The sequence below is a fragment of the Pseudorca crassidens genome, chromosome 2, assembly GCF_039906515.1.
Source record: "Pseudorca crassidens isolate mPseCra1 chromosome 2, mPseCra1.hap1, whole genome shotgun sequence".
NCBI classification, from domain to species: Eukaryota; Metazoa; Chordata; class Mammalia; order Artiodactyla; family Delphinidae; genus Pseudorca; species Pseudorca crassidens.
In genome coordinates, this window is record NC_090297.1 from 97811468 (window position 1) to 97823475 (window position 12008).

General features: G+C 34.8%; 1 protein-coding gene across 5 annotated transcripts in view; it reads left to right on the forward strand.

Moving 5' to 3' along the window:
* Positions 1-12008, forward strand: part of RAP1A (RAP1A, member of RAS oncogene family) — a 74052-nt gene that overhangs the window by 46238 nt on the left and 15806 nt on the right. For 4 of the 5 annotated variants that reach the window (XM_067727249.1, XM_067727252.1, XM_067727250.1 and 1 more), the window contains 3 exons: positions 5804-5887; positions 9139-9207; positions 11220-11276. In XM_067727249.1, the coding sequence (XP_067583350.1) occupies positions 5831-5887; positions 9139-9207; positions 11220-11276 (183 nt within the window). In that variant the 5' untranslated portion in view covers positions 5804-5830. The remainder of the gene's footprint in view (positions 1-5803; positions 5888-9138; positions 9208-11219; positions 11277-12008) is intronic. The other variant, XM_067727253.1, reaches the window with a different exon arrangement.

Below are 12008 nucleotides of genomic sequence, written 5' to 3' on the forward strand. Positions count from 1 at the left end.
AACCCACCCCTCTAGGTGGTCACAGAGCAGAGCTGATCTCCCTGTGCTATGCAGCTGCTTCCCACTAGCTATCTATTTTACATTTGGTAGTGTATATATGTCCATGTCACTCTCTCACTTCATCCCAGCTTACCCTTCCCCCTCCCCATATCCTCAAGTCCGTTCTCTACATCTGCATCTTTATTCCTGTCCTGCCCCTAGGTTCTTCAGAACCATTTTTTTTTATTACACATATATGTGTTAGCATATGGTATTTGTTTTTCTAGTAATTTTTGATATGTATTTTTATTATCATTTAGTTCTAATTATTTACTTTCCATCTTGATTTCTTCTTTGACCCATGTATTATTTAGAATTATGTTGTTTAACTTACATTTTGAGATTATGTATATTTTTGTATTGGTTCCTAGTTTAATTGTAGTTAGAATGTACGCTTTGTATGATTTCAGTCCTTTGAAATTTGTTGAGACCTGATTTATGGCCCAGCATTGTCTGTTCCAGTAAATAATCCATGTGGCAATTTAGAAAAATGTGTAATTTGCAGTTGTTGGGTGTGGTGTTCTATATATGTCTACTGGAGTAAGTTGATTTGTTATTTGGTCAAATCTTTTACATATCCGTACTGATTTTTATCTTCCTTTTCTATCAGATACTGTTATGTTAAAATCTAATCATGATTGTGTATTTGACTAGTTTTTCCTTTAGTTCTGTCAACTTCTGCTGTATGTATTTTGTCTTGTATTTTAATTTTTCCTATTGAACATTTACTCACGTAATTAGTGATATTTGGATTATCCATTATTTTCAATTTGTCCATCTCTTCTTTGTTCCTTCCTTTTTTTCCTTTATTCCTTCTGTTTTTAGTTATCAAACCATTCAAAATGTAGTGGCTTAAAACAACCCGTTGTTTCTTGAGTATGGAATTAGGGAGTGGCTCAGCTAGGTAGATCTGGCCTAAGGTCTCTCCTCTGGGTGTTGCAGTCAAATGGTGGCTGTCTGGGATCATCTTCTACACTCACAGGTCTGGGAGGACTCACAGCTGGGGTTCCTCCAGCAAATTTGTCCCATCTCTGTGGTCTCTCCAAAGTGGCAGCTTCAGGGCAGCCTTACAGCCTGGGCCCAAAGACATGGCTGCAAAGAGAAAGATCCAGGAGGAAATTCTGGCACCCTTTCTAGCTTCAGAAGTCAGACAACACCACTTCTGCTATATTTTATTAAATCTTCCCATATTCAAGGGGAGAGGAATATGTTTTTCTCTAGAAGTTTTTTAGGGTGAGATTTATCCTTCTTACCTCTTTCACACTTTCCATCTCCCCATCCTTTTGTTCTTCTCTGTTTGGGTGGGTTCAGTATATTGGTTCACTAACCTGCTTTTTTCAGCTATATCCATTTTTCTCTTCAGCCCATCTACTGAACTTTTTTTTGATGCTCATATTTTTATTTTCTAGGTTTCCAAAGTGTCTTTTACATAGATGTAATAACTTCACAGGTTTCTTTAAGGATATTACATTTATTTTATAGCGTTTTATAGGCCCTCTTAACTCTGTTTTCTTTGGTTTTTGTTCTTCTGTTTGTTGAATTTATTGCCTCTGTCAAGGTGTTTTCCTCAAATCTGTGATTAATTGTCTGCTCTTTTTGAGAATCCCTACTGGCCTCTTCTATTTACAGGAGCTTACCTTCTTTCATTTGGGAAGGGGTAGGAAGTGCTATTGGGCTGAGTATACCTGGTTTTAGAGTGTGAAGACTAATTTATAAACTTCATTTATAAGTACATTATGTCTGATCACTTTATCCCTATGTACATCCTCTCCCCAAAATACTAATCTTGAGAAGAATAAGAGGAGAAGGTATCAAGGAAGATATTCTCTCAATGAGATAATGTGATTTTATGTTACAAAAACAGTTGATGTTGCATTATGATGTACTATGAGGAACTTTGTTCTTTATTTTAGAAACTTAAGTCTTACCATCATTTCCATATTTATTCACCACTATCCCCACCCATCCCCAACATGTTGTGGTCAGTTGTCACGTTTAAAATATTCACAGCTTCTGTAAATATTTAAGTATAACCAACAGTATAACTGCTTGTTAAGCTTCAGTGTTCCTTAATGTAAAAAATTTTTTCTCCAAAATTTCTTGTCACAACTAAATTTCCTTTAATGAATTTTGTTTCATAGGTTCAATTGTGCAGGAGAAACTATTTCATCTTTTAATTAGTTTAAATATTTAAAAACAGAAACAACAAAGTTGGGGTCTATTTGCATCACAAAGAAATCAAATTGTTACTTTATGAAATTTAGAAGTAGTTTTGCTGAAGTTCGAAGAGTGAAAAAATGTTATAACTTAGACCGTAGTGTTAGGGATTCAAGATTGACTTAAAATGTAAACATAGTGTAATGTTTATTCTTGTCCTCCTTATTTGTCAGGGAATCTTAACCAGAGTCAGAAATTTTCTGGTGCTGTGTTGGGAGTGCACGGCACAAGAGATTTCCATAAAAAGGCATGGGATTTGCTTGGAAGAACATAGTAGTTTTCTAACTTGGCAGTAATGAGTTAGAACTAACCCCCTTTAAAAAGAAAATATTAATCTACATTATTCCTCATTGGGTATTTGTATGTGTTTTCTTATCTGAGCTATATTATTCTTGTATCTGCATTTGTGCATATGTATATACATTTATAATCCATGGTACTTGTTAGGTGTAAAGAAAATAATTTTCTATGCATACAGTATGTATGAAAAATGATTTTGGAAGTCGACTCTCTTACCCCTCGAGTTGAGTAACGGGACAAATATCTTGTTCTTACAGAGTACCCAAAATAATTTGGCAATCTCTGAGTGCTTTTCCCCAAATTCTATTGCCCTAGGAGGCAATTTGGGGAGCATAAATAAGCCTTACTATATTAGGATTTCCTCTCGAAGGGTACACATTTTTGGATGAGAGAGGTGATGAATTCATATCTTGTTAAAATGACAGCAATCCTCAGACTAAGAATCACTGGGGGCCTTGAAAGGGGGTTAAGGATATGAGGATCTGTCTGGTTGAAAGAACCTTGAACATTATACTTCCAGTTCCCTTCCCTTTCTTGTGCTATTATTGTAATATATTTTACTTCTATGTATGTTGTAAACCCTGTGGTACATTGTTATTTTTGCTTTAAGAGGCCAAAAAAGTCTTGTAGATTTACTCTCACCATTTCTGGTACTTTTTATTCTTTAGTAATGTCATTTCTTTTTCTTTTTTTAAATTAATTAATTATTTATTTATTTTTGGCTGCATTGGGTGTTTGTTGCTGCGCACGGGCTTTCTCTAGTTGTGGCACGCGGGGGCTACTCTTCGTTGTATACTGACTTCTCATTGTGGTGGCTTCTCTTGTGTGGAGCACAGGCTCTAGGCACACGGGCTTCAGTAGTTGTGGCACACAGGCTCAGTAGTTGTGGTGCACGGGCTTAGTTGCTCCGTGGCATGTGGGGTCTTCCCGGACCAGAGCTCGAACCCATGTCCCCTGCATAGGCAGGTGGATTCTTAACCACTGTGCCACCAGGGAAGCCCCAATTGTCATTTCTTTATGTAGATCCACATTTCCATCTGTTATCATTTTCTTCCACCTGAAGAATTTTTTTTGCTTTTTTTTAAGTGCAGGTTGGTGAACTTATTTCTTCCCCCAGCTTTTCTCTCTTTTTTTGGATCTGAAAAAAAAAATTATTTCACTTTCATTTTTGAAGGATACATTCATTGTATTTAGCATTCTAGGTTGACCATATTTTTCTTTAAGCATTTGGAAGATGTATTTTCTTCTGTCTTGCATAGCTTCTCGAGAAAGTCTATATATTTTCTTAACTTTGTTCCTCTGTGGCTAAACTTTTTCCTTTAGCTTCTTGTAAGATTTTCTCTCTTTGACAGTTTTTCAGGAATTTGATTATTGTGCCTTGTGCTTTTCTTTGTATTTATACTAAGGAGAGGGCTCACTGAGTTTCTTGGATCTATGGATTTATAGTTTTTATCAAATTTTGAAAGTATTTTATTATTCAACCCCACCCCCACCCCATTCCAGTTACACACATATACTTGATAGCTGTGGTTTTCCTTTCTTCTTTTATTTTTCTTCTTCCTTTTCTTTTCTCTCTCCCTCTCCTTCCATCTCCCCACTCTTTACCCTCCTCATCAACTTTTTTCTATCTTCATCTCAGCTCCTCTGAAATTTCCTTCTGCAGTATTTAATACAATGTTAATCCCATCTGGTTATATTTCCATTTCACATACTGGTTTTGAACACTAGAAGTTCATTTTGGTTCTTTTATGTCTACCGTTTCTCTCCTCATATTTTCATTAAATCCTTGAGCATATTTATCATAGCAGTTTTAGAGTCCTCATTGGCTAATTCCATTATCTCACTTCTGGGTCTGTTTCAGTTGACTCATCCCACCCTAGTTTCAGGTCATATTTTCTTTCTTTCTTATGTGTCTATTAATTTTTATTGGATGCTGTGGACATTGAAAATTTTATATTGTTGAATGGTGGATTTTTTTTTTCTTTAAAAAAATCTTGGACTTGTTCTGACAGGCAGTTGTTATCTATGGATTGACTCAATCCTTTTGAGGCTTATTTTTAAGCCTTTTTAGGAAGCATGTAGAGTATTTTTTACTCTAGGGTTTGTTTACTCCTGTACTAAGTATGAATATTCTGGGGTTTCAAGTGAATTGTCTGTTTTTCAACAAAGAAGACTCTTCTGGTCAGAATGTCAATATTTCCCAGCCCTCTGGGAATTGCTCAGCTTACAGATTCCTATTTATTCTTTGCCTTACCTCATGGAGTTTCATCCTGCATGCCTGGCTTAGTGTTTGGCCGCAGACTCAGGTGGACCCCTGTGCAGATTTCTGGAGTTTTCTGTGCATAACTCCCACTTCTCTGGTAACTTCTCTGCTTGAGTTTTTTCTCCCTGCATCACAATCTGAAAAGTACCTCTAGGCAGAAAGCCAGGGCAGGTGTAGGTCTCACTTCATTTCCTTCCCACCTCTCAGAGATCACAGTGCTTTACTGCTTATTGTCCAACCATGTCTTGCAAACAGTTGTTTCATATATTTTGTTTGGTGTTTTAGCTGTTTATTGTGGGATGGAAAGTTCATTCCTATTTACACCATCATGATCATTGGAAATTCTTTTGTATCTTTTTAAGATAATCATGGAGATAAAAAATAAAGTTTATATTTATTCCCCTCCCCCCGTCCCAGCAATTTGGGCCTTATGAAATAAACCAGCAGTACCTACCTACAGAGTTTCAACAATTTCATCTACATTTTCCCATTTGTATCATAATAATATTTGAGGTAACAGTTTATGTGGTTCACCAATAATACAATAATGAACAAAACAGTATAGAATTACATATGATATTTTAAGCAAATAAAATAGCATTTTCATTATATTCAAGCTCATGAGTGAACTTTTCAAAAAAGTATGTAAGTTTAAGTGATAGCTTCGTAAAGAGCTCGTGATTGTAGCTATAACTACTAGTTTTAATCATCTTATTTTCTGATCAAATACGAAGTAACATGAACAGGCTAATGATTGATGACTAGTCAAAGATAATCTGTAATGAACTAAAATGCCTGGCAGTGGTCCTATAAATTTGTATTAAAATATTCATGGTTTTGTTGTATAGCCTCTGTCTTCCTCTTGATAGTTTTAAGGGAAAAAACAAACAAAAAACAAAATGTCATGTTATTTCATGTAACAGTTGTACATTCTTAGGCTATTCTTAGCATGTTTATTAATCTTTGATTTTTTTTTTCCCCCAGATTGTCAGTATTTAAAAAGACCACATCATGCGTGAGTACAAGCTAGTGGTCCTTGGTTCAGGAGGCGTGGGGAAGTCTGCTCTGGTAAGTTAGCCACCTAACTATAATTAATTAATATAATGCAAGAAGAACGGTGATATTTTCTTGCTTTACAACTTCTAGTCGCTCAAGAGAAAAGGTGGCAGTATGTTTTATATGCCTAATATCTGACCTACCAGGGTACAAGGACTCATTCAGTAACCATGGATGTGTAGTTTTATAATGGTGGCTCATTCATTCTTTCATTTATCAAATATTTATTGGCTACCTATTTTATGTTAAGCACTAGTGTTTGTGATTCAAAGAGGAATAAAAATTGTTTTCATTGTTAAGGAACTTACATTCTAGTGTGGGAGACTGATTATTACAAGTACCAGTGGAGTAAATCCTACCCTACCCCCATCCCAGACTTAAGTGGAATAAAGGTCATTTTTTTGTACACATGCTGTATTTATTTAGGAAGTGTTCATTGAGCGTCTATAACGTCAGACTCTAAAGTTACAACAGTGAACAAAAACAGTCACAGTCTCCCTCACAGAGCTTACATTATAGTGGAGGAGATGTAATAGATACACAATTAATCAAAGAACTACTTGATTATAATTGTGAGAGAGATACTTTGAAAGAAAAGTATATATTGTTAAGAGACCTCTATGACAAGGGAACCTAAATTAGCATTTGAACAACTGAGAAGGGTCACAGTTGCTGGGATAGGAGTGAACCGGGAAGAAAGTAGAGGGAAATGAGGTGAGAGATAAGCAGGGGCCAGATCATGACTTGAAGACCATGTAAGAACTTGGAATTTATTCCTAATGACAATGAGAAGCTGTTGAAGTAGGGTTTTGGGAGGGTGGTGGTGGTGACAGAATTGGATATATGTTTTAAAGAGAGCACTTTGTTCTATCAAGAGTAATTTAGAAGACAGGCAGAGAAGATGTGGGAAACAAGTTGGGAGTTAATGCAATACACCACATTATTGTTTGTAGAAGCTTATATTAGCAGTGAAGAAGAGAAAAGTAGATGTTTTGAGAGTTAAATAGGAGGTAGAATTGACAATTAACTTAGTGCTAGATTGATATGGGGACTAGGAGAGAAGGAGCTGTTGAGGGTGACTCCCAAATTTCACAGTCAAGCTACTGATTTTATGAATGGACCATTAAAGAAGTAGAAGGAAAGCACTGGAGAATGAGCAGATTTGAGAGTGAAAATCAAGAGTCATGTCAAACGTCATGTGCTTGTGAGATGTTCAAGTAAATACATCAAATAAACATCACATCCTCAAGACAATAGCTTAAAAGAGAGACTTGTGGTATGATTTGGGTTGCCATGAATATATCTATGGTATTTATTTTATAGGAATTATGTTACTGTTAGGAGTGTAATTTAGTACCTCTGTGGTGAATGTTTGCGAGTATCTGTTATTTTATTATTTTTTTAATTTTTTTTATTTTTTAACATCTTTATTAAAGTATAATTGCTTTACAATGGTGTGTCAGTTTCTGCTTTATAACAAAGTGAATCAGTTATACATATATCCCCATATCTCTTCCCTCTTGGTATCCGTTATTTTAAATGCATGTAACTTTCAATTCAGCAAGTCCCTTTCTGGAAATGTATCCCACACATAAGTTCACATATACAAAATGACATGGTCAAGGATGTCTATTACAACATTCTTTACAGTGGCAAGAGTTTGGAAACAACCTAAATGTCTACCAGTAGGGGCTAAATAAGTTTTTAATACGTATTTTGAGTAGAATCCTATAAACCATTAAAAAGAATGCAGCAGCTCTGTATATACTGATAATTAATGATATCTAAGCTGTATTACTTAGGAGGAAAAAGATACTAAGCAGTGTAGAGTACCATATGTGTTTTATAAGAAAGGAAGAATGAGGGGGGGAGATATTATAAAAGAACAGAGGCTATTTTTGCAAGGTTCAATAAGCTGCAGATAACATATCAATTACTTCCTTGGGAGTGGAATTGGAAAAGATGGTAAATAGAATTAGTTACCATTACATATGTTTTTGTGTCTTTTGCATTTTGTCCTACGTCCATGAATTACCTTTTTAAAATAAATAAATTAATTTAAAATCCATAGGAATTAATGAGGTTGTCTAGGGAGAGACTAGAGAGAGAAGAGAACTCAGGACTGGGCTCTGAGTACCTCTCAACATTTAAAGAGTAGGTAGGATTGGAGGATCCAGCATAGAAGAATGTATCTTGTACTTGAATGTAAATAATGTACCTTTACTTGACTGCTCAGAAGTCATAGCATAGTAGCTGGATGTGATAAAAGCAGCTACAGTAAGGTGATGATGCCATAACCATCCTGGGGTGGGTTGAAGAGTAAATGAGAGCTGAGGAAATGGAACCACCATTATAGATAGCTGAAGAAGTTTACTATATTCAAATTAATCTATTTAATTCAAGCTAAAATAGTATATAAAATATTCCTCTGGCTAATTGAAGTGTGAATGACCTCAGTCCACATTCTTACCCTTGCTTTTAGGCAGTGATGTACCAGACCCCGTTCTAAAGCTATCTAGGAAATATTTCACAACCATCTTCTGTACTTCTTTTCATTTACTGAATGGTAAAATACCTAGTTTCCCATCTTTGTTTATAGAAATTTTAGAGATAAAAGTAGATAATCTGAAAAAGATGAGTAGGTAATGTTTTCCTATGCAAAGAGTAAGGCTTTGGAATCAGGAAGGTATATGTTTGAATCTCAGCTGGCAAATCAGAAAAATAACTACTTCTGGGGTGAATATGAAATTTGAATGTAATTATAAATTTAATAAACTCAATAAATTTTAATTCCCTCTTCTGTTTTCCCCCACAATTAGAAAGACTGTTCAAGACTTTTTAAAATTTACAATGTTTTGTCTCTCTCCTTTGAGGGTATGAGATAAAACTTGCTATAGATACATAGAGGGGTAATAGGAGTTTAAATACTGATAAATTTTCACGTTTTAGTAGATTAGAATCCATGTCCTTATTTGTATCCTGGTAGTATTTTAAAACTTAATATAGTAATTATTTAACAGTGTAATGTCAGCAGCAGCATTGATGACAGTTTTTAACATGACCACCTCCTTTCATAAGTGTACTCTTAATTATGAATGTATCCTTATATTGAAAAATAATGACACTTCACATTTGCATGTTTACGCAGAGTTTTCATATAATTACATTTAACCTTTACCACTTTGCGAAGTTAAGTAACATTTAAGAGGGGCTGATTTTTCTTTTAAGTCCTTAACTTTTGTCTGCTTTTTTTAAATTTCTAGACAGTTCAATTTGTTCAGGGAATTTTTGTTGAAAAATATGACCCAACGATAGAAGATTCCTACAGAAAGGTAAAATATGAAACTTGTATACACATGCTTACAAGTAGTTTCTTATGACTTTAAAACTTGATCCATGGAATTGCTTTTTTGAAAATAGTTTTGAGAAATGATACAGATGTTCTGTATTTGTTTTTAAAAGTTTCACCAAGACAAAATACTTTTCGTAGAACACTGCTTATTAGCTATAGAGAGCTCCATGTTCTGTTACTGATTAGTAATCTGTTCTTTAATGTACACATTTTCCTGGTGGGAATTCTTTTAATGTAGAAAAATTGCATATAAATAGGTATATTTTTGATTACTCTTTTTGTGAACTAAAATTGAGAACACTTTATGCTTGAAGTTATACAGTAACTGAAAGTTATTTTTGTTTAGTTGTATAATAACTTAAAACATATTTCTCCTTTAAACTGTAAATAGTTAGAGTTGGATTCTGTAACACCAGAACACCAAGAGTAAAATTGCTAACTGTGGACTTTGCAGGATAATGATGTGTTGATACAGGAAGGTTCATTGATTCTCACAAATGTACCACTCTGATGCAGGATGCTGATAGTGGGGGAGGCTAGCAGGGAGCAGGAAAAGGGTGTATCGGAACTCTGTACTTTCTGCTCAGTGTTGCTGTGAACCAAAAGCTGCTTTCTAAAAAATAAAGCTTATTTAAAAGGAAAAAAAATTTTAATAGTTGGTCTTGACAAAAAATACTATTTTATTTAACTATAAGACTAGCTAGAATTGTGGAGAATTTTCATGATTTTATTTCCCAAGTATGTTATGGGGGGGGGGAAGAGACAGTGTTGTAAGAAAGCCTAGTAACCAACGATATACCCCACTGCCCCCCAAAAAGATTAACCTGCCTTTCAACAAATAAGAAAGGGTTGCTTTGGTAGATGTTTTAGAATTTACCTTTAAATAGTGCTATAACTTTTGCTGAATTAAGTTCATCAAGCCTACTGGCAGAGCAGTTTCATTATCTGTAAATTGGAAACAAAATTGTGATATATATTGAGAAACTACAGACCTAATTCATTGTTCATTGAACATGCCCATTCACAGATTGTGCAGGTTGTTATCATATTTGTCCCGTAAGTGGTAGACAGTGAGTTTGTAGATCCACCTGTGGTGCTCCTCATCAATTCCTGATCTGACAGAGAAGCAGAGTTTAAAATAGTCCTTAGGTTAATATGTTTATTTTTAGAAGACCATGTTGCATTACTGAAATTTCCCCCAAATAAGTTGCCGGTTAAAGCTTTAACTACAAACGGAGATATGTACCTTGAGTGCTGAAGCACTTTTCTTAATCCCTTCTTTATTGAACATTTTCCTCACAGCTAATAGTTGATACTTTCTTTAGGACAACCTTCTCTTCTGTAAAGCCCTGGGAAAGTAGAATTCAGTATATGAAATTTCACCTTATACACACAGCTTTTCCAAAGAAGTACCTTTTTTTTAAGTCTTGAGAACTCTATAGGTTCAGTGTTATTGTGTTCCCTTTATCTCTTAAGAATTTCCTTTGTATTAAATTTGGGCATATTTTAGTAAAACTTTGACAACTTGAATCTGGTAAGTTGGCAAAGTTTTCTTTACCCCCAGATATTGGCTGTTTTGAGCTGCTTTTGTGCTTTGTTTTGAAGATAATATAAATATACATACTTTATACATTTTTTTTCCCCTGTTAGAACTATACCTGTTTGTTGCAGTTTTTCTTAAATTGCAGAATATGACCATTGGCTTCTAATAATAACAACAATCATTACTCAGAGTTTATAGTGGTCAGAAAAATATCTAAACTCAGGATTAACAGTCCTAGCTTCTGTATTATTAATAGAATGTGTTTGAGACCTCCTGTTCTTTACTGTGGTACCAACTTGGTCTCCACCAATACAGCAAACTGCTAGAGAAAGGCTTTGTAGTTGTTAATAAGGACTTTGAGTGAAGAGGTGGGAGGAAAACAGACTGACATTTTGATGTTACTTTTTCATCCCCCTCCACCCCCCACCCCCCTGCCCTGACCCTAACAGCAAGTTGAAGTAGACTGCCAACAGTGTATGCTCGAAATCCTGGATACAGCAGGAACAGTAAGGATGTTTTCTCTTTTTTTTTGGCGGGGGTAGGGTGGGTGGACAGATTTTCATTTGTGAACAGTATATGGTCACCTGAATGATTTCTGTGAGTAAAAGCATTTGTTCTGATTAAGAACGTTAAGTCTCTAAACGTAGGGCTTCCTAAATTTTCTTATGTGTGTGAAACTATCTGTGATGTACTTAATGCCCACATATCACTATTAAATTGTATGTTGCGCGCACCTACAGAATCTGTGTGTTGAGTTTCTTTTCCCTGTATTGAGGTAAGGATTATGCTCTTAGTGCTTTAAACGAACAAACAAAAGGAAAGTATTTTAAATACGGAATTTTAGTTAAAATAGGTATTTCTCTGGGTTTAAATAAGACTGACTCTTAACACCGTGGTCATTCATTTATTTAAAAAACTTTTTTTGCTTTTTATTAGCATTTTAACATCTCAAGGGACTGGTGACAGATACATGTGTTCTGACAAAAATCTTTAGGATTATTTTGAGCCTCATTTTTCACATGCTTAAATGAGTATAGTGACGTTTAGTACATTATAGGGTGCTTATAATGATCAAACGAGATAGTGATTATAAATCACTTGGCACAAAATGTCTTTTATATTTGTGTATTTGTGTATTTGTGTATATGTGTATTTGCTTTTATTTTCATTGTCTTCATTTGTCCTCACCTTTTTAATTGTTTAATTAATTAATGATGGTTTTATTCTGCCACAATTAT